This window comes from Condylura cristata, unplaced genomic scaffold, assembly GCF_000260355.1.
Source record: "Condylura cristata isolate star-nosed mole 26May11 unplaced genomic scaffold, ConCri1.0 scaffold00014, whole genome shotgun sequence".
In the NCBI taxonomy this organism is placed as follows: domain Eukaryota; kingdom Metazoa; phylum Chordata; class Mammalia; order Eulipotyphla; family Talpidae; genus Condylura; species Condylura cristata.
In genome coordinates this window covers 50,126,309-50,151,790 of record NW_004567115.1, presented here as the reverse complement: position 1 = coordinate 50,151,790, position 25,482 = coordinate 50,126,309, and the positions used below count along the sequence as shown (strand labels likewise).

The following is a 25,482-nucleotide window of genomic DNA, read 5'->3' as shown; positions in this document are numbered from 1 at the left end:
GGTTTTATGAAACCACGAACAGTTTATGAAGACAGTAAATGACTAATGAAGAATATTTCTTGCTTTCTACCGGGAACTTTTGTGTTTGCTTCTAACTGTTTAATTTCTCCTGTCTCCCTTTCAATTAACCTCTCTGTTTGTATTCAATGAGATGGCACATAATATGGAGAAAGAAAAAAATCTTGCTGATTTATGAATATTCCTTTGAAAAGAGGCCGCTTCTTTCAGCCAGATGCGTAAGTGTTGAAAATGAGAGGAAATGGACAGAACAGTAACTACCCCGATGGGAAAACAAACTGTTGTTTCTGGGTTGCATAATCAGTTGCCTTCAAAGGCCTCTTTTAAAATGGCCCCTCCAGCTTCAGTGTGGGCAATGCACAGGACCCTTAGTAGCCTTGGGAACCCACTGGGCGCTGGAAGGCCAGGGGCCCACTTGTTCTCATAGTGTACGAAAAACCATGACTTAAAAGCTCTCTACATCTTTAAACAAGTTTCCCTGGGGGATTTATTTTTAAATGAATCACGTCCTTTATTCCTATATTGTTATTCAAGTAGAGTATAAAAGCAACAAAATGAAATGAAACAATAAGCCAACGAGCTTATTAATAACCCCGGGAAGATATGTCAAATTATAATAAAAAGACTTGCTGTTAGCAAAAAGCCTGGTCTCAGACAACGGCTAAAGTTGTGCAAGAACAGCTCCTCGAAGAGAAACTAACATGGGCTGCTCCCGAGGGGAATGCTCCACCTCGGACTGTGGGCTGGCAAGTTAAACCCGCACCTGCAGGGTCCTACACTTCCGGTTTCCTACACTTCGGTTTTCCTACACTTCCGGTTTCCTACACTTTGGTTTTCCTACACTTCCGGTTTCCTACACTTCCGGTTATTCCCCGACAATAAACCCTGACTTGGCCTGGACAGTGCCGCTATAAGCACAATGGAGAAGGACCCGGGGGACTTCTCCCTGCCTCTGGTCTCTGGGCGCCCTGGGACATGGGGCACAAAGCTGTTTGACCACCAGGGTGATGCGCTGGCTTCCGCACACCCACACAGGGGGTTGGCTTTTTTCTCGTAAAGGGGTGCCCAGGAAGCCCATCTTAGAGCACAGAGGAGGAGGAAGCCGTCTCGGGATCCGGGTCTTGGGCACCCTGTCAGAGTCCGACCTGTGCATCTGCCCGATCCACAGGAAGCAGACATCTCCCTAACCGTAGGCAAGCTCATCGCCAACAGTGAGCCCCAAAGGTGGCTCCCAGGTAAAAGGTGACATAACAGCCCCATTACTTAGGCACCTGCAGGACTGGCCGCTGGCAGCCACCTAGAAGCGGCTGGATTTGCCCATCAGGCACAGAGGCACCTGCTTTACTTCTGAGGAAGTGGGATGGGCTTGTGGCTGAAGAGAAACCTTTTTAAAGGCTGAGTGCCAAGCAGGGTGATGGGGCAGATCAGTGCACAGGTGGCAATACTTGAGCTGCAGGGGTTAGGAGCCAGGGTCTCAGGCTCCAGGGTGGGAGGGGAGCAGAGGAAGCCTGTGCACGGTTTCTCAAGACATCAGGAAAGGCTTTTCCCAGAGCTTTCTGACCACTGCCATAGGCATGAGGTCGCCGCCTCTGAGTTCTATGAGTCTCTCTAGTGGGGTCACAAACATGGAGTGGTAGAACCCTGAAAGCAGATTTCAGGGGCGTCAATAAGAAAAAAGTCCTTGTTTGAAGATTTGTATGGACACAACTGTGATAATTTATAAGATACATATGACTTCAATTTCTTATGAAAAAAAATTCTGGCTAACAGATCCCTGTAAGAGTGAAGTGCTTGATACAGAAGCATTGGACGAAAAAAGTCTTTTAAGATATTAAGACTCCCTCCAACAGCTTTATCACTTTTAAAAAACTCTACATATAAAGTAATGTGGCAAAATACCGTATCTAGAATTCAGAAACTTCTGAGGGCTGTGTCATTTACACCGCACTTTCACTAAAGGGAAGCTGACATTTCTCTCTTACTTTCGATGTATTTTCTCCAATTGTTTAAGCTCAGCGATTCACATAAAAGCAAAGGCATGGAATTCCTTGAAAATGTGATAGACTATATGTTCTCAATTCTTTGTTTATCCATGCTAAATATATTGCCTCTATTATCTAACCTCATCCTTTTTTGATTGTATGATTTAACCTACTACAGAGGCTCATGAATGTCACCGTATTTTAAACAGTGTAAAGCATGTAAATTTAAGATCTAAATTTGTGCGTTTTCCTCTAATTTCTTGTGATCTTACAAGATAAAGTCATAAAAATAATACCTTCTCTTTAGAGACTGACACATATCCACAAGAGCTAAGAGATGTGATTCTGGAATGTAAAAGGTCACATATTTGGATGCTTTAAAACCAAACTAGATCGCGATTAAGATTTGCCATGGCAATTCAGAACACTATAAAGTGACATTCAAAGCAGGTGTACCGGTCAATAAGAAATGACGTCAGGTCTACGTGGGTCCGTTTTGGCCACCGTAAGAAACAATGGATAAAAAATGGTTTGTCCTCGTGACAAGGGTATAAAAGGAACTGAATTGCCATTGGAAAGTGATAACCTCATGTAAAAGAGCAATTGCATCTTACGAAAAAATTCATTCGCGAAACCGGCTTTTGCAAGCTAGAAAACAGCACAGCGCGCGCTCTGACAGGGCGCGGCGCGCGCCTACCGATCGTGCAGTGTTCTCCGTTCCAGCCCTGGCTGCATTCGCACTTGCCATCCCTGCAGGTGCCGTGTTCAGCGCAGCGCGGGTGACAGGCCCTCTGGTTGCAAGCTGCGCCCGTCCAGCCTTCCTCACAGCGACACGTGCCCCCCATGCAAACGCCGTGTGAGCCGCAGTCCACCGAACAGATTTCTGCAGCGGGAAGAGAACAGCAGAGCAGGAGAGGGGAGGAGCGGCGTGAGAATGGGGATGAACGAGCAGCGAGCCGCCACTTTAAACCTGAATTGCTAAGTTGAACATAAATTAAAACCAGCCACCCATTAAGTCCTTGTCCCCATCCACTGCCGAGAGTGCGAAATGCTAGAAATGACTGTTTTCTTCATCGTTTGGTTTTTGGGGACTTTTTAATGGAAGCTCACTGGGTAAGTTTCAGGTGTTCACTGTTGCATCGTTTCCTGTTAGGCGCTGCTGTAAGTGTGCCTATCGTCCACCTGACATTGCTAGGTAAAGTTCAACATTATGTCTGTTTGCACATGTGTGTGTTATAGATCACATGGCCACACACACAGGGTACTAGCAAAGTGGAACAGCTGATTCATAACAGGAGGGAATGTGTACACCGGTGCCTGTGACCTGCGAGCAGCTCCTGGCGGCCGAGAACACTAGCACACCCACGCAGGCATTACCTTAGCATGGAATCAGTGAAACATTCCGGTGTCGAAGGGTGTCAGCCACCTACAAGGAGCTGGGCTTTCTGTAACTATATAGCAAGACTTGAAAAGGGCAATTTTGCATCCTCTGTTTCAATGTCTAAAATATTCAGAAGCTTTCACTAAGACAGAATCCATCACTGCCTCACACTGGCGTGTCTGCCACAGTAGGGCTGGCCACATAGACTCACGGACTGCTGCTTTGCTCTTCAGTAAACTCGCACTGTTGACAGGTGCAAGTTGCCCAGAACCACAGAAAGCCAGTTTAACAATATGTCTAACTACGGAGAGGCCGCCCCATGAGAAATAAGGCTTTTCACTAACCTACAGGAAGGGGCACAAGTGTGTGTGTGTGGTGGGGGTTTGGGGGGCTGCAGAATTTTAATAGTTTGGGCTTTAAAAGGAATCCAGGTGACAGAAGTGCTTTTTTTCTTAGACTCTCAAGATCTTTATTTAAGTAGGGTCGAGAGAGACAGAGAGAACTTGGGAGGACACTTTTTCACATGAAGTTAAGTGCCAGGAGCTATCTCCTTTTGCTCAGATTGCACCCCATTTCAGTGTCCTTGCAGAAGTAAAAACGCTGTGTTTCCTTCTAGCCAGCAGAAAGTGGACGATGGCCACATTTTTGAATTAAAAGCAGTAACTTTCTGAGGCTGTGTGTCCCCCCGCTTTCCGCCTTCCCCGCCCAAAGAGCAGTTCCCAGATGCCACCTCCTCTGGCCGGGTGTTGGTGCCGGACAGGCCTGCGGGCCTCGTTTTGCTTGAGAAGCGACCGGGCCTGTTAACTGGAGGCGGTGCACTGTATTTTTCCACGTCACACTTTCTATCTCTTTTGATTAAATTTTTGATTAAGAGATCCAAGATGGTTTGATTAACTTGAGAGCAAGAGAACATCAACTCAGCTCCAGAAGAAAGAGGTTTCTTCGAGGTCCCCTTTTATTCAATCTAATCAATTTTTCATTAGGGTGAAGGTGTTTATCAGCGTTTAGCACACTAGCTTTGAGCAAGGTGCGTCCATCTCTGTAATGAACTTATTAATTAGAGTTAATGTAATTGAAGTGGAATTGAAGGGCTAATTAATGGACGAACTGCTGATGAAGATAGAGGCTCTGTGGCTTTTCACATCCATAAACTTTCTGATGGAAATAATTCATTTCTTCTCCTTTAGCAGCTTGACCAAATGTTTTCTTAGGTGTACCATCTACTTATTGAACTGAGATCTCTGAAGGTCATTTCCACAAGAACAGAAAAGGTAGCTGGTAAACTGTTTTTGCTTTAGGATTCAATTAGTTAGAAATTTAGAATTATACCTTGTACTCTTTTTTTTTTTTAAGACCTGGGGTGCAGGCCAGAGGTGTGGGGTGGAGGGAGGTGAGAGGATTCACCAGAGACAGAGAGGGGAGCAGAACAGGCAGATCTACTGAAACGCAGTGCTGAGGGGAGAAGTGGGGAGACAGGAGAGGTCTGCTGTGCCACACAGGTCAGCTCCCTGGCTGGGGATCGAACTCATGCTGCAGTGGCTGTGGACAGCTTCATGGTGCTGCGATTTAACCTGTTGTGCCACCAGGGAGGTACACCTGGTACATTTTAAGCCTTCCATGTACATGAGCAAAAATGAAGACCGATGTTTTATAAACTCTCAGGGGAACTACACAATATGCAGGTGAATGTGAGGCATGTGGACCCTGGCATCTTCACAGCAGGAACATATGTATGCTGAGATCTTCAACAATAATTGTAAGTTTTCATTTTGCAGCTAAAAGTTTAGAAAAGAGTCTTCTCTGCTTAATTACTTTCTTGCAAAGACTGCTGTATTATTCAGTTGTAACTCTGTCTGTTCAGAGTTTAATACATGTGAAGGGTACCAGGGATCTAAAAATGAATAAAGTGAAGACCTTGGCTACTGTGTCTAACCGGGCACTTTAGAAAATGGGAAATAGTGAAATACAGAGGCACAAAAAAAACCTGTTTAAGCGCGTACAGCAGTGGCATGGCATCGTGACAACACGCTCTTCTGATACATGCATGTTACAGTCTTTTAATATATGCCATTCATAACAGGTATCATTGTAGAGAGCCCAGTTTATCTTTGTAGCTATTTAATATTAATTACAGACTAGCTGTTATAATTCAGGTGATGTGTTAAATAAATTTTATATGAAAAAAAAGGGGTCTATTTTCCTATTCTTTTCCTTCTTAGATAACTGTGTGGAAACAAGTAGGGTGAAATATTCCAGATATGTGTAGTCTACAGTTAATATTATCATGGTTTCTTACAGATAAAGGCATAAGAAATCTGATTAGGTAGATTTACTATACATATGAAGACATCTATAAACTTCAACTGGATTTTTGTATGGGGTGCTTCTTTTACTATAGAAGCTGGAAATATAAATAAAAACTCAACAGAATAACTAAATCCTTATTTTTGATTCTTACAATTAAAGACAGAGGGCAAAGCCAGTTAATATGCTATTTAAAATGCCCCACACCTATTTTTGATAAATATTGGTGGATAGTGATTTCCAAAACACTCTTCAGTGAGATATCAACACCGTCTGTGATCCAGTCCCCAATTTATGTTTTGACTTTATATACTTTAGACCTTTATTTACTTAAGCGGTCAAGATTTTTCAAACCAAAGTTCCCGGTTGTCCAAGTTCTCTGGCTCAGTAACATGATCTTGGCATCTCATATTGTCCTTTCCATTTCCCCTAACTCCACATAATAACAATAATATGTCTAGTAATATTTTCATATTTCTAATAATACTCCACTTCCCTAATAATATCCACCATCACCTCCTTCCCCCTTTTTCTTCTCCTTCTTCCTTTTTCGTTTGACTTCTTTTTGTCTTTTTCTTTTTTTTACTTTTGCTTCGGTAGTCCAAGTCTACACACAGAATCCATCATCTCCGTTTCTCTCTGGTGCCTCGGCTGTCCTGCCTCACTCGGAGACAGAGCCTGACACCGTCCCCCAGACTCCGCTGCTGCTCCCCACGCTGATGTCCGCAAGCGCTGTCTGTCCAGCTGTTAGCACACGTCTCTGACCGTCCTTTTCATCTCTACTAACTCCAATGGGTTCAGGTCCTCCTCACTTCGTCCCGCTGGGGAAGCTCTTGGATTTGTCTTGTAGTCATCAAAGCCTCGCTATTCACCCTCTGACACAAAATCTATGCGATTGTTCTGCTAAAACACTGTCTCATCACCTTAGCAGGAACCCAGCATCACTCTGAGGGAACTCTTCATTATCTACACGCAGGCCCACCCTAGTCTTTACCTCCAAATACTCTTCTTCTTCTTTTTTTTAAAGATGTATCCACAGAACTGGGGTACATGCCAGAGGAACAGGGGAGGTGAGAGGATTCACCAGAGCCAGAGCGGAGAGTAGAACAGGCAGATGGACGAAGTCCACTGCTGAGGGGAGCAGCGGGCGGTCAGGAGGCGTCTGCCGCGTCCTGTGGGTCACCTCTGGGGTGGGGATCGAACTTGCACTGAGGCGGCTGCGCCCAGCTTGCAGTGCTGTGTCCCATCTTGCTGTGCCACCCGGCAGGGCCCCAAATACTCTTCTTCACTGTCCTCTGCCTATAATGATAAGTCTCCCAGTTTTATCTTTGCTCTGAGGAGTAACAGAAGTCGGGCGGGTGGGACAGTGGTGTTTGATGACAGCTAAGCATTGTACAAAGTACTTGCTGTGTGTTAACTCAAATAATTTCCACAGCATCTCTGTGAAGCAACGTCTTATGATTTAAGACACAGAATGGGGTTTAACCCCACTTCAGAGATGAGTAAACAAGAGGAGTCAATGTAATTTTCCCAGCAAGGAGGAGAGAGCTTGGGAACAAACCCTAGCTTTCATTTTAGAGTTCACACTCTGAAGTATTCTCAAATACTAGACATTCTCCTACTCAAAAAATGTCCCCCGACCACTGGAATCTTTAAGGGAAGGCAAGCCAATGCTAATAAAATTCTCCTTAAAAACTTTCAATATTTATAGAGGCAGCACTACCCTTCTGAATGTATACTGAATTTGGCACAGACTCCATGCAAGACACAACAAAGTATTAGATGGGAATGTATTGGTTTCTGATTATTTAATGTGTGTTATCTCCCCAATGAAACTGTCATCTTTTAGATAGCACAGTGTCTTTTCAAACACTGTGACTAATAAGTGGGTCATGGAATTAATTCATGGGATACAACCAGCATTAAAAACAGTAGAATAACGAATCACTTTCAAAGCTTTTGTTGCAGTTAGGCAGGAATTTGCATAGATATAGATCGTTATGTAAAAATGTACGGATGACTGTCGGTCATTAGGTCATGGTCAAAAAAATCTCAAAGTCATTATTCCAGAGGGCAGGGCTGATGATTTATCTTTCATCCCTACCAGGTCGATCCCATTGCCCTGTATGGAGCAATGTTCAATATCTACTTGACTGGCTAAACGAAATGACCACCTGCCGTTTCTACTGTAATGACAAACTCAGTGTTGCACCATGACATAAACATCAGAGCACGAGATGTACAGTCCTTATTATGATCATGTTGAACCTGAAGCTGGCAAACAGGTTTTGAATTGAGGTTTCTCTGTAAGAGATAATGTGCTTAAATTCCCAAGCTGCTCACAGGCCCCAGTGTTAAAAAGACAGCGTTTTGCACAAATGAAAGCTTATTCTTTATATACCACAGAACTTATTTCAATGACAAATTGACTGAACCTGATTCTTTTCCATAAGATGACTGAATTTTATTCGTTTTACTACTACTTATTTCTAGAAATAATCCCCTCAACAAAATCTCTATTAAATGCACTGTGTTTAAAAATTAAATCACGTAATGTTCAGCTCAACCACATAAACAAGAATAGCAATCTCTCACGGTCCTCACCATTGGAGCAGTCTGGGCCAGTCCAGTTGGGGTCACAGGTGCAGGAGCCACTTTCCTGAAGATACGTGCCGTGGCCAGAGCACTGGTCGGGGCACATGGTCTTGAGTATTTCACAATTGTTGCCCCCCCATCCGGGGCTACAGTGACATTCCCCATGAATACACAGGCCATGATTCGAACATCCGGGATCTAGACAGTCCGCTAGGTAAAGAAGGGAAAGTCAGGCTAGCAGATGCTGTTCAGAGCACATGCAGAAGAAAGCATGCATCTAGGTTCCAGCAACATTTGGAGAATCACATTTATCATTTTCAAGAACTTGTATCTAAAAAGGCAAAGAATTATACAATCGAGCACAAAGAATCAGGCCATTAGGTCATGGAAGCTCTTGCAGGGATTTGTAACTTTCATGAATTACACACACAGGTGGTTGAGGATTCAGACAATTGCCCTCTGCTCTCTCTACTCGGACATTACTGAGTCCTGGCTTCTCTGTAACGAAATCTGCATTATCTGACCTAATCCATGGCCACTGAGGACTGACAGCTGTTTGAGAAATAAATGAGTTGCACACGCTCTATCCTTCTTAATTCACTTTAATGTGCTTTAGATGACGAGATTTAATTTAGCAATTTGACTCAATAAAACTTTACACTTGTAGGGTCAATGGCCTGAAAATTTAATTCCAGAGACTTAATTGCATGACTTTGTGTGTGCAGATCAATAAAATCAATTTGATTGAAGAACAGGAATGGTGCTTTTCTGCTTTTTGAAAAAAAACAGCTGCACCTGACCGGCTAGTATCTTGACCGAGATCATTACACAGTCACGGGACCAACTTGACGTCATACTTTTGTCACTAGTATAGTATGCTCAATGTTTGGTTTTCCAGAGATGCCAACATGCCAGATACAAAGGTGGGCATCAATATGAAAAACTGTAGGGAAAAAAAAAAAGGCAGAACAGTCTGCTGTGGTTCCTCCAAGACACAAATGCTTGTTTCCTTTCTCAACGTCAAAAAGAAATCATTCACACTCTAGGTGGCTGTTCCTTTATTAGCTAAAATGTTAACAGGACAATGCGTCCATCTCTAAGGAAATCACAGTGACTCTGGGAAAGAGCACATGAAAAGACTCATCTGCCGGAGTGAAGATTACAAATACAACCTGATTCTTGACGAAGCCAACAATAGACCTTGGTAAATGCTGACATGGTTACCTTCTTCACAGTTTTCTCCTTTGTATCCCGAGTTGCAAGCACAGGAGCCCATGATGCAGATCCCACGCCCCCCGCACTGGGGGTCGATGCACTGTGTGGTGGGCACGTCACACTCCGTGCCCTTCCAGCCGCTGAAACAGAGGCAGCGGCCCTTGGAGTACTGTCCATTGCCGCTGCACAGCACTGGGCAGGCTGCTGTGAAACAGAACACAACAGAGTGGTCACTGCCACGCTCACGCTCACCAATAGGGTGCCGATGAAAAGACACCTCCTGGGACAGGGAGGAGCACCCCTTCTGCCCCGACCCCTTTTCCTTGACTGTCCTGGTGGTTTTCTGAATTGCTTCTGTCTCTATGACTTATTTGTACTGGCTTAAGAATGCAGCTTGCCTACCTCTTGAACAATCCGGACCTAGAAATCCTGGAAAACAATGGCAAGTTCCAGAAACACACTCTCCATTTCCATGGCAATTTCGGGGGCACTCCACCACCGACTCTGCGGAAGAGAGAAAGAAGGGACCCCGGTGACCTCACCTTGCCTGTCCCACAAGGTGAACTGTGTGTCCTGGAGCATTTTAAGGGACATGATGAAGGAAGTGTGGACAGCTGGGTCCCAAGCCAGAAAACAAAAGTGAAAAAAGGAGAAAGAATTCATTGCTACTGGTGATCCAGGCCACATAGCACAGCAAAGCAGCAGTTCCTGCCCAAGCTGCCAGTGCCTCCTGGCTTCTCACACGTTCTTAAAAAAAGAAAAAAAAAAAACTTAAAAAAAAAAACAAAACCAGTTTTCACATCCACCCTCCAGCTCGGGGACCACTTTAGCAACCACTCAAACTTGGTGGAGATCATTTAGTTTCTACTCAACACCGTGTCCGGCCTGTAGCCTGGAAACAGATCGCAGACTGTTCTTACCTATGACAATGGTATTAAAAGACACCTGTTCGGCATTTTTCCCATCATTATAAAAAGCCAGATGCCAGATGCCGGAGTCCAAGTACTGGATGAAGCCAGCCTCGTGCAGGCTGACGGACCTCGCCTGCCGGCCTGCTCTCTCGGCTTCCACCAGGTTCCGCTGCTCTCTCGCGATCAGCCTGCTGCCGTCCAGAAGCTCGACGAAGTCATACTGAGGACAAGGAAGAGTGTTTTGGGGTCAGAGCGATTGTGGGCTGGGGGTCCTCTTTTCTCTTCCCCTCAAACTCTTGAATTAAATCGCTGACCGATTGGACGGCAGTGCGTGATACACGTACAGTGATATGGGAAGTACCTATTGTGTGCCATTGCTATATTTCAATTCTACCACCGGTTTCTCCACTTAGTGGGCAGTATGGTGTGACCTTGATTTAACAACACTGGGTGAGCTTAAGTAGCTGGGATTTAGTCGTAAACTCTAACTTTCCAAAACAGTGGTCTTATGTTAGTTGGGTCAGTAGGTAGAATGAAAATTTCCTCCTATGTAATACTCATGTATTTTTCTTAATAACTAAAGATGGTGAAAATGACCCAACACTACCGCTGCTACATATTTATCTAAAGAATATGAAAACACTAATACGGAAAGATTTATGTAGCCCTCAGTGCGGAGTGGCATAATTCATAACACCCAGGACATGAAATCAACCTAAATGCCTATTGACGGATGATTGGATAAAGAAAGTGTGGCATTTATACTCAACAGAATACTACTCATTATTAAAAAAATAAAAAAAATTGTGCCTTTTGGGACTATATGGATGGATGCTTGGTGACGATGCAGGTGAAATAAGCCAGAAACTGAAAAGCACTTACCATTGCTTTGTGGAATGTAAATAACCAAAACAAATGATTGAGCAATAAAACACAAGAAAAACAGCTCCAAGAATCAGAGGAAAATATGGTGGTTGCCAAAGGGAAGCGGGAGGAACAGGCTGCAGGGGTCAATTGGTGGGGGGGGGGTACCACTGGAATTTGGTGGAGGAGTCGGTGTCGGGGACATAAGACATTGCGCCCCGAAACTTACACAATATTGTAAACAGACGGCAAATTAGAAAGGGAGGAAACTTTGAGTTTTAATTTGTCTTTCAAGCCTATACGCCTAACCAATACTCAGAGACCTCGCCAGTTGCCTCACACTCCACACAAGAAAATAAGGCTGGATGGGTATCTCACAGGATGGAGATGTGCCGTGCATGATGGTGCTGGCAGGGTACCTGGCACTGGAGCAGATATCTGCCCCGTGCTGAGCTGTTCTGAAGAAAGTCACACCCACCCAGGGGTCATTCGGCTACCTAGAGAAAATTTCTCTGCTTAGTGTTAAAACCGCCTCTTCGTGGAGAGGGAACACTTTCTACAGAATAAAGAGATTTGATAACCTTTACTTTGGGGATGTGAAGTACTGGGTAAGCTTTAGCTTTGCTTTGTAACACCTATGCATGGGTTGGAGATGTGGCCTTTGTGTGGGGGAGAATCTTAAAATCTGGTGTTATTTTTAGGTCAAAGTTCAGTTTCATCATTTCGCCAGAGCTAAAATTCTGCAGAATTTTATAATTCAAGAACAATCCCTTTAAGCTAAGCACAACCCTAGCACGCGACCTACAAAGTGAGGCTCTTAAAATATTGCAGGCAAACAACTGTCAGAAGAAGCAGATTACTCATATTGAACTGAGTGCAGTTATTAAAACAATGAGGACTCAAACTGTGGTGGCGACAGACCTGTGTTCCTAAATCGACCTTTGGTGCTTGGGTAGTTTTGCTGCAAATCGTTGCAAGAGAGAGGAGGAAGGATTTGTAGAGCTCATCTGATCCAACTCTTTCATCTTACAGATTGACACTGAAGTTCAGAGAAGTGTAGGGATCGGCTCAAGGTTACCAGGTCAAACAGTGATAGGGGTGCGCTTAGTACCCAGGTCTCAGACCCCATTCGAAAACAGGCGTCACACACAGGCACTTAAATGACACAGCACACTAATAAGTGTAAAGCGTTAAATTGCTTCCTTAGGCTTTTCGCTGTCCAGGAGAATGAATTGGGCAGCAGGGACAAGAAAGTCAACTGAAGCCTTGGCAACCATCAAATGGACAGTTTTATAAAGGGTCACAAAGACGTTCAAAACTCAAGTGACTATTCTGAATGGCTGGCCAGTTTTAATTATTTCAGGCTGATTTATTTAACATTCCCCAGAAACACAGAGGCGTTCAATTTGGGCTGCTTTCTAGCATATTTCATGTTTAAACACTGAACTCAGAAACAGTTGTTTGTTCTGTCGATCTTGAGTAAACCAGAGAAAGGAACTCTAATAACTGTGGAGCTTAACAAAAGGTATAACCTACTTAAACACGTATGTCGTTAGGAAAGAAAAGTGGGGGGTCATGTATCTTGTGTCTAAATACAAGAAGAAGCATGAGAAAATCTGAAATAGCACTTCTACTCCACTAACCTTCTATGGCACAGCCCTCGAAAGAGTCTATTTTATTTTTGCAACATTCTTCATTTTTGTACAATGTTTGCTTTTTCATCTTGGGTGCAACCCCTGTAGACTTCCCACCACCAGTTCACCCGTGTGCCATCACCATAGTCCCATGTGCTGGGAAGAGTTAACTTTAAATTTTTTTAAAAAATATTTATTTATTTATGCACACAGAACTGGGGTACAAGCCACAGGTGCAGGGGTGGTGAGAGGCTTCACCAGAGACAGAATGGGGAGCAGAACAGGCAGATCAACGAAGTCCACTGTGGAGGGGAGCAGCAGACGGTTAGGAGAGGTCTGCTCCACCCTGTGGGTCACCTCCCTGGCTGGGGATCGAACTTGTGAAGTGGCTGCTACTACATCATAGTGCTGTGCGTTTAACCCATTGCAACGCCAGGGAGGGCCCAAATTTCAGCTTTTTAAAGTGTACACCACACCAATTTTTTGCCTGCAATATTTTCTGAGGCTCAATTTGTAGGCTGCAGGCTAGGATTATGTTTAGCTCAAATGGATTGTTCTTGAATTAGAAAAAAAATTAATCATGTATATGGGGTACAGGGGAAAAAAACATGCTTTTCTATTTCACTGGACTATTGCTGAATGTAATTTAACTGCTGCCATTGAAGCGGCAGAGGCCTACTGTTATTTAAGAAAATCTGGTTATTAAAGCCCAGTCAGTCTCACCTATAAAATGAACTGGAATCAATTGTAGTTGTAATCTAAACTTTGAAATCGGACACTAGTACACAGTGTTTGATGGGCGGAGATGAAAGGCGTTTCTTTTAATAATGTAGTTATGAAAAATGTTAAATAAGAAAAATGAATATACTAACGCATGATACTTAAAAATTTCACAGCTATGTAATTTATGTACATGTGAAACTTTCCCTGACTCACAATGACACTGGAGGAAACATGTTTAAATTTTCTTATTCATCTTTAAAGAAGTGATTTTTTTTTATATCAGTATATGATCAATTTTTCTTCCCAGGAGAGTATTTCATTCAAAGTACATAATATAAAACACACATGTAAACTCTTCCAATCCTCATTCTAAGTATCACATTAAACTTAGCATAAAATTCCACAGGTAAATAAGCTGATTATCTAGTATTCTTATCTACTAACCTAGTAGTTGATCTTGGGAGAAGCCTCGCTTCAATTTCATGGTAAGTAATTTAAATACTTTCTTTCAGACTTTCTAGACTTTGTCCAAACCACAATTTCCCACTCACGTACCATGACCTGATAGGAGATTATGGAAAAGCAGCTCTCCAACTGCAGCTGTTATTTGAGGTGATTTTCATATCAGCAAATTGCCTTGAGAGTTTTTTGAATCTCTGATACAAGAATATTTGAGTTGTTTTGCAATCATCCACGGTTAGCTAAGAAAGGTGGTTTTCAGTATTCGTCATGAGGACTTGTGGCTTGGGAGCGGGAGAGCACCTATTACCATGTTTATTTTTATGTTCTCCCTTAAGTCCTTTACTCTGAGTAAATCTGGCAGAAAGAGTGAGTAGATGTTTGAGATGAATGTCTTCTTCTACTCCATGAAAGAGATGAAATCACACAGAATTTTCATAGACTGTGCAAGCGAACCACCTGGAAAATCCATGGTGTTGTACGTGGTGCTCAAATGATGTTCAATATTCATTAAATTACTCCCAAATTTTAGTACATTTTAATCAATCAATAATGATTAAAGCAAGCCAGGAAGAAAATGCTGTTCTTCCTACTAATCTAAAAACCTCAAGATAAATGTAATTTACACTTGAAATTCTTTTCACTGGAAAAGATCGATATAAAAGTGGTCCAACAGTGAAACAGCTGAACTTGAGAAACAGAAGAACTTTAAAAATGCAAACGAGCAGTTTTCATCTTATTGACAACAAAGCCTCCTTTTACCTGAGTATGGGAAGGTGGTAAGCCTTTTCGGCCGTATACTCCAATCAATGCATCCTTCTGAAGAGAGATATTGAATTTAAGAAACTGTGGCTGATCAATAAAGAGCTGTGATCTCCAGAAGATCCCGGGAGGAACCTCTTGAATTGCTCTTCGGCCAATATCAAGTTCTCCGGAATCTATGGTGTTATTTTCTTGTGTAAATCCACCTAATTTTCCTGAATGCAAGAGATCCACGAAGAACAAAACATTAAAAAAGGAAACCAAACCCAAACATTCTACCAAAGTTCTTGATGCTAGATGCTCAGACATTTCATCCTCTCTGATAAATACAATGCCTTCAAAATGTTCACTTGAAAAGCTTTTTGGGGAGATATGGCTGTTTAATGCCTTGTGATTTAGCATGTTTTTTAAGACAGTGAAGTCAAAATTGTTGACTTCCCCCAAGGTATGCCTATTACCGAAACTGCTGTCACATCCACAGTCTTTCTTGATCACTGGAAACATAATTATCTTACAAATTTTATGTTTTGTTACTTCTTGGAAGAGATTAAGTCTGGGACTTATCAGTCATTCTAAATACACCTGAACACTGCAAAGTGTAAATTAAGGCAGAATGAATTATGGCGATTTCCAAATCAATGCTTAAGCAAACACCGCCACCAATCAATGGGACTGATTCATGCAGTTCTGTTGAACTGTATTCGAGTGAATGAAAAGTCAGATTCTGAGACAGTGGGTATTTTACAAGGGGTGGGAGTCAGCTAAGGGTTAAGGCTCACAAAGTTTTGATGTGGGCGGCCATCTTGACCCCCTTTTCAAATTCATTTTCAGCCTCAGCAAACACTCTTGGGCTGCCCTCTCCATGACCTTCAACCTGTAGCAACAAAATGCTCTGCTCCTGGTGGTTGCCATGTCTTAGCATCATCTCCTCTCTGCCTGCATGACCTGGCTTTGGAAAACAGATCCAAGGCCCTGTCTCGTGTGGTGCTCTCCTCTCTCACACTTTGCTCACTGATTCTGAGGGGTCTAGTGAGAAAACAGGATTCACAATTTGCCTGAGCTGGACGTAAAGCACACTGTCTCTTCCACAGAAAGGAGCCAGGAGAGCTAAGGAACTGTATGAAACTGGGCAAATTATCCTCCACCAATGCATCCTCTGTCAATTATCTATCCTCGATCAATGCGATCTTAAAAGAAACCAAGTTGACTTTCTACTCAGTTTTAAAAATATCAACAGAGATGTTAATTGGGATATTATATAGTAGACATTATCTGATAGCCTCCAGGGAAGTTAATTCACAACTGAGAGGACTGAGAATCAAGACAGAGCTGGGAACGATCTTACTTCAATGACGGAGGAGTGAGTTTTTGCCTTCCCTCTAAGAGTTATTCACGTAACAATAAGCTCCTTTCTTGAGCATCTACTAGGGACGCAGAACTGGGGGTGATAAGGAGATACCATCAAGGAGCAGCGCCTAGTGGTGATATACTCTGGCTTCCGTGGCTTCTGCTACCAAGCGACTACTCACTCAGCTGGGAAGACAACACCAGCCCACCAATGAATTCAGAGACAACATAAAGCAAATGTAAATCAAAGAAAGAGATATGACTGGAAGCAGAAAGACTCACAGGACAGTTCATTTCTGAGGCAAATTTCAGCGACAGGCTGAGGTTCCTGAGTTGGGGTGACTAGTGTTTAAAGTCATGGCAGTGGAACTGGACTCATGTCAATGTAATGGTGAGAGAGATCCACCTCTTGGCAAGGAAAGAAGTTAAGAAAACTGGTTTTCGGGTAAGAAAGGCTTAGCTTAGACTTGCGGCTCTGACCCTAAGACTTCGGCACCGGTAAAATGGGAATGACTTAATAACGCAACCACAGTAGCACTCTCGGAGGATCCCTGAGTATTAACAGAGAGTACTAGGCTCTCTGGAGGAAAGGACGTCTTCCTGGGAGTCAAGGTGGACCAGCAAGGTCATCACTTGTGCTGGGCACTGAATGTCATGTCAAAGAATTTGGTCTTTATACTTCATGTTAGTGTCTTTTTTGCATTTTCAACGCTGTTATTCCACTCTTCTCCCTCAAGATACAGCTATCACAACATGATGTTACTAGGCATGTCATCGATGACATGGATTAAAAGTAGATACCTGACGGAGGCCAATTATGGGTAAGTTGTATTTAGTGGCACAAAGGCAGTTCTGGCACATGTGGAGGGATGTGTGTGTGCACACACAGAGAGAGAATTCAAGGTGACTGAGGAGGATGGGTGGTGATCACAGAGGAGGACAGCAGATACCCAGGAGAGGCCACAGGGCCCGGGGAATTCACAGCAAACTGACCATACAGAAGAGTGTGAAGCTTGAGGGGACAACTTCCTAGTGAGGCACATCACGTCAAAAGCACAGTTGAGCTAAACAGGAGCGTGAGAGGGCCTGATGTGGCTCAAGGTCAAACTCGAGGTGACTGCTTCCAGGAGTTAAAGTGTAGTACATGGAAGCCTGGCAGTAGAGAAGCGACCTGGCAGGTAACTGCCATCACCCGGGTCTGAGGCAGGACGGAGCAGTATAAAAAGGGTCATTTACCACCTCACGTCTCTTTTTTTAACTGATGTCCATAATCCTGACAGCGAACAACCCCTCAGCCATCAGCTACTTTTCTTGAACCAATTTAAGAATAAAAAATGCTCTAGGGAGTAAAAGTTCAAACCCGGGTAACAGTAATCATTATAATTTTTCATGTTTCAACTCCAAGATGATCAACTGTGCATCATTCACTGACATTTTAAATATTTGGTTTACAATAGATGCATTCATTTTAGCAAGACTAGAACACAAATAAAAAGACAAAAAGTGTTATCCTACTCTTCAGAGATTTTATTTTTGTTTCTTATCGATCCAGGCATCTTTCTTTATTCAGATAAATTTTCAAATTCCCAAGACCAAGTCCCACCTTTCATTTTGGAAGCTTCTGCGCAGGCACCTGTGTTTGTTATCAATTAGCTTTTCTTGCAAAGAGGAAGAACAGGGCAAAAGAAAAATGGGAGGTTGACGGAGAACCACGGCAAGTCTGGTAGTTTCACCTACATTACCTGTTTCCATCTCAGACAACTTCCTGAGGTCACTGTGATTTCAAGATGAATAAAGTAAGGGCCTGAGAGGTAAATTGTGTGCCCAATGTGAGTGACAGAGTCCAGATTCAAATCAAAGCTGTCTCATTCCAAAACCACACGGTTTACATGATCATCCGGATGTATAATCTTTGCTTTTTATTTAAAAAAAATGTACAAAAGTGAAGGATGATATGACAATATTTTAAAATGTTATTTTAAAATACTAAATTTTACCAAAAAAACCTCTTAATAAATTTGAGAACATAATGGTGGTTACTAGGGGGGAGGCAAGAGGGGACAGGGGGTGGTCAAGGGGGACGGAGGACGGACACTGAGTGAGGTCGGTGTAATGGTCACCACCCAGTATATAGGGGCTGAAGGATAAGACGGTGCCTAATGTTACAATGCACCGACATGACTTCAGCAATAGTTTTTAAAACAATTAAAAAATAAATTACGGTTTCATGGATGTCTATTTCATGTTAAATCAGATGTATTAACGTACAGAGCCACACTAGAGACCTGCTTAGCTTTTTATTTTACAACATAAAGCTACATGTATATTTATTGGGGCAGAATTACCAGTTTCTGTGCCATAAAAATCCTATAGATATTATGACATAACAGTCTTTGTGTTACAATGTATAATAAATTCCTAATAAGTGGTGCCCTTTGGCTGACTTCCTCCCACCCCATCAAACTACTGCTAAAATTTTGAGTAGAATCCTCTTCTCCACTGAGATATTAGCGCTTCCATCTTCCGTATTTAAACACGGCTCTGATTCCTACTGGAGCTCCTCTGTCCAGCTCATACTTTCCCAAGGCGATTATTATGTTTTGTTGTTGTGAGGATGTTGTGCTGCTATTACCTGACGGCTGTGTGACTTCGTTAGCTCCCTGGTGTTGTTGCTACCTACTGTCCTGTTTTTTTTTTTTTTTAAAGATTTATTTATTTGTGTATCCAGAACTGGGGTACAGGCCAGAGGCTTAGGGGCGGTGAGAGGCTTCACCAGAGACAGAGTGGGGAGCAGAACAGTCCGATGGACGAAGTACACTGCTGAGGGGAGCAGCGGGCGGGTCAGGAGGGGTCTGCCACGCCATGTGGTCACCTCCGGGGCAGGCAGGAATCGAACTCATGCGGAAGCAGCTTTAGATTCTCAGTGCTGTGCTTTAACCTGCTGCGCCACCAGGGAGGGCCCCTACTCTCCTGTTTTTTAGCAGCCTTAGGAGCAAACTGGTGCTTGCAGGGTGAAATGAGCCTAAAATGCTGCTAATCAGAGTTTTTCTTTTTGCCCAAGACCATTAGCTTTGGCAGTAGGAGCCAAGGTCTGACTTGGGGCTTCATGGTTGGTTTTCTCGCTACACTGACGTTGAGAGGCTGAAATATTTCTTGGTGAGATGGTCTATGTGCCACTGCTGTGTCAAAAATTGTGCCTAGTCGTGCAGCTCAGCCCACAGCTGGCAGAACAGGAGCTTGAAGGAGGCTGCAGCGGCTGTATGAGTCATTGCTCATTGCTCCCTGGAATGAAGAAAATCTGGCTAAGCCTAATGTCACAGAATCTGGGTTTCAAGTGCCCAAAGTCATCTAGCCCGGGGGTCTCGAAGAAGACAAGTCACACCCTTTGGGCACAGGGAGGTTTCTCCACGAGGAGGAAGGGGTGCTGTTTCACGGAAACTAGTTTCTAGAACGCCAGAGATTGCTATGTGTGGGCAAAGACAACAGACCTGAAGTGCCCTTCTCATATTCAGACTCTTCCTGTTGACAAAACGTCCAGGGTGCCACACAACGGCAAAGTGCCAAGCATTCTTGTTAAGGAAGCCTCTTGCTACTGTTTACCCAGAGTAGGAATTCAGGACTATGAAGGCTGTGACAAATTGCCTCTTAATTTATTTGAACTGAAAAAATAAGTGAGAGTCTTTTTGATAGAAAGTTTCATTTTTAAAAGGATCAGCTTTGCTACTAAGTGATAGAGTAGGCATTTCCCACAAATTAAATGAGCTAATTAAGTTAAGAGATATTTAAAGCCTATAATAACAGTAGCATTCAAAAAAGATTATAACAAAAGTGAATTAAGATGAACAATAATTCCATTTCCCACCCCATTCTGCATGTACCAGATGAAACAGTTTTCCTGACGTGAGTGTCCAGGTATAGCTGCAGCATTTTGCTAAGCCTTTGTGAAATCCTTTATTTGTGTATTCCACAGAAGCCAAGAAATGAAATATTCTGAAATCTGTGTAACAAATCTTTTGGAAGTGGGTAGTTGACAATTCTTTGCTTTTGATAAAACTGAAGAATGAAGAAATGTGATGGAATTGTAGCTTGTATACACCAACAAGCCAACTTTCTGGAAACAGAATACAATGCGATTTCCTGATTGCCTAATCGTGATATCAAATACTTGACTGGCGTCACTGTAAGAAGAAATCCTTGCCTTTCCATCTATTTATGTCGTAGCAAGATAGCTTATATTTAGATTTACAGAAAAGGAAACCAGAAACGAACTGACATTAAACCTAGCCTTGTTCTTGCAACAAGTACTATTCATCCTTGAGCACGTCAACTATTTGAAAAAGCCCCTGTTCACCTCACGCAGAAAGCAATTTTCCCTTTTTATATCTATTAATTATCCAAATGCTTACCATGCTTACACAATAATTAGGTAGATGTCAGTCTCGTGTGTAAAGCTCATCATCATAAGTGCAATTTAACACAGAAGAAACAGCTTTTAAAAGAGTATGATGGTTTCAGGAAAATTTAACATGCATGCCCATTTTGTGGGGTACAAGGAGAAATAAACTGAAGCTCACTGTTATTTTCTATCTTCTCCTCTGAAAGACAAACCTCATTTTAAAGTGCCCATCAACTTCCGTTGGCTTCAAATTATTACACGACTAGAATAAACTTAATTTGAGCTATAGTTTTAAAAAGTGGCTTTCCTAAGAGGCAGCTGTGGGCTCCTGTAGTCGGGGATGTAGCTCTGTAAGGACCAATCGTCCTCTGCAAACCCACTGACCCGCAGCTTAGGTTATTAATGCAACATTTGTGCCTAAGCCTCTGGTTTGAAAGGCAGGGGTGAGAGTCCTGTGGTGAGGTTTTGTCTTTTTAAATTCTGCACTGTGCCTTGAACATCATGGCCCTTCTCTGGGGTGACCATGTCCAGAGAGGTTACGCCTCTTGGCGTTTTCAGATGCCCTTGATGACGGCTAACACATCTGGAAGCCCAAGAGCCATTGCCACGGTTTGATAAACCTGTAAATACTTGCGTCACCTCTCCCTCTGAAGCCCAGCTGTCCTCTGAGATAAAAGTCTGGACACGGGTGTCTTTCATCATGTCCTGGATTCCAGAACACTCTGGCTTCAGAGGAAATAAAAGGGGGGCCAGATTGAGGGGCCCGTGTCCTCCCTCACTGAGATCATCCATCCTTGGCCCCCCAGAGCCTGAACCTGGGAATGATCATAGGCGACGCGAAGGCTGTCTGCGGGTTTTACTGAGAGAAAAAGGAGGAAAAATGAAGGAAAAAATAGACAGGGCCACAGAGGGCCCTGTAGTTTTTCTAAACTCAAAGCGAGTGGGTTAGGAATCAAACCAATTAAAGCCTCCTCCGTGCAAAAGCGTGAGACATGGCGCATCTTCGCACACAACGGGGCGTTCTCCTGAAGCACCTGTCAGTGTGTCCTGAGAGCAGGCAGTGGGAGCCACTGGCGGTCTTTCCACCCGCTGACTGTGATATCTTCTTTCATCGGCAAGCATGTGCCACAACAGTCTGAATGCCTTCAAATATAATTGCTCGGGTATGAACACACCAAGAGGCCACGTAGCCAAGCTATTGTCACTCCTCTCCTTTGACACAGTTTATGGAAAACACATGGCAGACACTCGCGTTTCACACGCTGCTTGGGCTTCACAGCAGCCTCCACAGACAGCACTTCACCAACCCAGGGTGTTACGAGGACAAAACTGAGTCTTTCTAAAGACACCGGTCATTCGGAAGTTTGTGCTTGTCTGGAAATTATTTTGCCACCTCAGAAAACCACCCAAAGTCACAAAATACCAAACATTGTGCCATCTGAACCAGGAAGCTGCTGCTTGGCAAGGAGGAAGTGATGGTAATCAAAGTGGAAAAGCAGGAGCTGCAAAGGTGGGAGCATCTTGAGGCCTGCAGAGGCACTAATAATTAAGATGTCAGAAAGCAAGGTCAGGCCCTCATGAGACAATCAATAGCCTGCCCTTGAATCAGTGAGCTGGCCTTGGATTCATATGTGACCTGACCTGATGTGGGGAGCCTGCATTCTTCCAAACAGGCAGGAGCCAGATCTTAACATTATGGATACAGGGCTACATCACAGCCAAGTGAACAAAAGACAACTACTTGCAAGCAAAGTCAAAGTTCAGCACCTAGTTCGGGAACAAGACATTGCAACACGCAAATACGATCAACACTACTGTATAAAACCCAAAGCTCCCATAGCCCTTTTAGGCCTAATTCTTCAATTCACAATCTTTAGCTTGCTATGAAGTCTCGGTAACTGTTTAGCGCTTGAGAAGATGGATGTGTGAATGACAGGAACAATGGTGTTAAGTTGACACATGCCTGGAATTATTCTGTTCAGACAGAATGAACCATATGTATATATGTGTGTATATTTGTAACATGGAAACATATACATATTGTTTAATTGTACAAAAGATGATTTTTTTGTGTGTGTGCTTTGTTTTGGAGGAGTCAGAGCTATTCTACAAAGATTTATGGTCTTGCATTTTGTCTAATATTATCGCAGCTTATCATGTACTAAATTTTGGCATCTGTCTTATTGCTGCCTCCAAATGAAGCTGGTGTGGAAATGTCCTGCCGCACCTGTGTGTTGCCCTACTGTGCATTTTCTAATTATTGATCCATGTTAGTAATTATTCGTTCACACTCCTTTCTCTGCAATTCAAGATGATGCAATCTAATTTGTAGCAAAGTTCTTTAGAAGACAGATCTTTAAATCAGCATCATTAATATCCCTAAAAAGCAACAGTACATAGTTGATTCCTCTCTGACCCTACAATTCTCTTGCTCTGGAATAGCAGCTGGGACTGCGTGTTCACTACTGTATTCTCAGCACCTGGCTCTGTGCACAGCATGTAACATATGAATATGGCATGAACCAATACTGTGCAGTCAAGGAGAGATGAAGGATATGACTTATTTCATAAAATCCAAATATTGTAAAAACAACTAATGAAAGGGATTTCTGCTATTGCTTTTAGGGATATTAATGGTGCTGATTTAAATATCTATCTTCTTAAGAACTTTGTTACAAATTAAAAGTATATTGTCTTGAATTGCAGAGAAAGGACTGAATGAATAATTATGAACATGGATCAGTAGCTCTTAGGGACCCATCACTGTTTTTCATCTTGGTGTATGATCTGATTTAACTCTCAGTACTACCTTATGCAGTAACAGGAGGTTAGAGGAATTTCTTTGCTTAAAGTCACCTGGGCAGTGGCAGGCTTCAGTTCTTAATTACTATATGTACTCACAACTGCTTTACCTCCAATTCTTATGTTGGGTTAAGCATTATCTCCATGGAGATGAGGGATCCAAGAGCTATTTAGAGTCAGACTTGACAGGTAGAGGAGACGAGAGAGTAGGAGGAGATAAATGTCACCACTATACCTATATATGGTATACTAACATTTACTGAATGCAAGGCACTACGTTCAATCCTTTATATACTATTTCACTCACTCACTGGATAACTACTTATGAGACACCTATAATATGTTATACATCTTCCAATAACTATGCTAAATGTTTAGGACAGAACAATGGAAAAACATAAGATCTTTGCCTTACACTCTAGGAAAGAAGATATGCAATAAATAGTAATAGTGATAACTAACACTTTTGAGGCATTTACTCTGGGCTTTGCGTCATTTTAAATATTGTAATAAATACCCAAGATGATTCTAATTCGTGAGGAGACACAGACACACATTATATGACTTGTTCCAAGGTGCAAAGGCATTAGTGATTGGAAGCAGGACATGAAACTAGGTGGTAAGCTGACCTTTATAGCCTTTCCCCCTTTGTTCTACTGTCTCTCAGCTGTTGTGTGATATGAAACACAGCTGGACTGTGGATGGGCCATAAGGATCATCCAAGGCAGCTGACCAGAACTGAGGTCACTGAAGAGTGTCAGGCAGGCTGTTGACATGTCAAAACTGTGTCTGAAGAATAGATGAGCAAAACGAGAGACACATATCCTAAAGAAGGTGACTTTATAATCCAAGTGAGAGACAATGGGATCCAACAGATTTTGGAGTTAGAAGTGACAGGACTTGGTGATCACTGAACTTGGCGGATGAGAGGGTGGTAAGAGAGTAGGTGAGATTTCTGGTCAGGGAACTTGGTAGATGATGATGCTACTTCCTGATATACAGAGCTGTGTAAGAGGTAAATTTGGAAAGATGGCCACACCCTCTCCCACTTTTCATGTCCTGATGCAGTGTGTATTTCTCTCCTTATTTAGAGAGGAAGTTGAATTTTTCTCCCAATAAATATGGCTTGACCAACAGGATGTGATAGAAGAGACATACTGGTATCTTTTTTTTTTTTAAGATTTATTTATTTATGCATACAGAACTGGGGTACAGGCTAGAGGTGCAGGGGTGGTAAGAAGATGCACCAGAGACAGAGTGGGGAGCAGAACATGCTGACTGCCAAAGTACACTGCTGAGGGGAGCAGCGAACAGGTCAGGAGAGGTCTGCCACGCCATGTGGGTCACCTCTGGGGGGGGGAGGATCGAACTCATGCTGAAGTGACTTTAGCTTCTTAGTACTGTGCTTTAACCTGTTGCATCACCAGGGAGGGTCTTTTGTTTTATTTTTTAAATATTTATTTATTTATGCATACAGAACTGGGGTACAGGACAGAAGTGTGGGGGTGAGAGGATCCACCCCAGACAGAGTGGGGGGCAGAAAATGCTGACTGACAAAGTACACTGCTGAGGGGAGCAGCAAGCAGGTCAGGAGCAGTGGGCAGGTCAGGGGAGGTCTGCCGCACCATGTGGGTCGCCTCCGGGGTGGGGATCGAACTCATGCTGAAATGGCTATAGCTTCTCAGTGCTGTGCTTTAACCCACCATGCCACCACGGAAGGCCCAATCATGGTATCTTTAATGTCCTGTGCAGAATCCTTGTGACGTCTGTCTAGGTCTCTAGGATTGTCCTCCTTGGGCCACTGCTGTCCAGAACCAGCTGCAGTGCTCTGAGGAGCACAACCCCAGGGGAAGTCAGGTTTGACAAGCGCCTATCAACAGCCACTGTTGAGCTGCTGTCAAGAGACGGCATCCGCTGCCCACGGCGAGTGAGCTACCTTAGACCGCCAGCTCTATGGGCTTTCAAAAAGATGCAGCTGACATCTCAACGCAATTGCCTGAGAGTTTCAAACAAAAATACCCAGAGCCATGAGATGTAACAAATTCTTCTTCTAAGCCACCAGATTTACATGTGGCTTCTTAAACATTAT

General features: G+C 43.1%; 1 protein-coding gene across 1 annotated transcript in view; it reads right to left on the bottom strand.

Annotated features, from left to right (window-relative positions):
- TENM3 (teneurin transmembrane protein 3) overlaps positions 1-25,482 on the bottom strand; it is a 554,583-nt gene that overhangs the window by 95,990 nt on the left and 433,111 nt on the right. Inside the window, exons 7-12 of the mRNA XM_012724797.1 lie at positions 14,849-15,063; positions 10,416-10,626; positions 9,898-9,999; positions 9,505-9,699; positions 8,290-8,490; positions 2,698-2,883 (exon numbers count right to left, since the gene is read on the bottom strand). Of these exons, the coding sequence (XP_012580251.1) occupies positions 2,698-2,883; positions 8,290-8,490; positions 9,505-9,699; positions 9,898-9,999; positions 10,416-10,626; positions 14,849-15,063 (1,110 nt within the window). The remainder of the gene's footprint in view (positions 1-2,697; positions 2,884-8,289; positions 8,491-9,504; positions 9,700-9,897; positions 10,000-10,415; positions 10,627-14,848; positions 15,064-25,482) is intronic.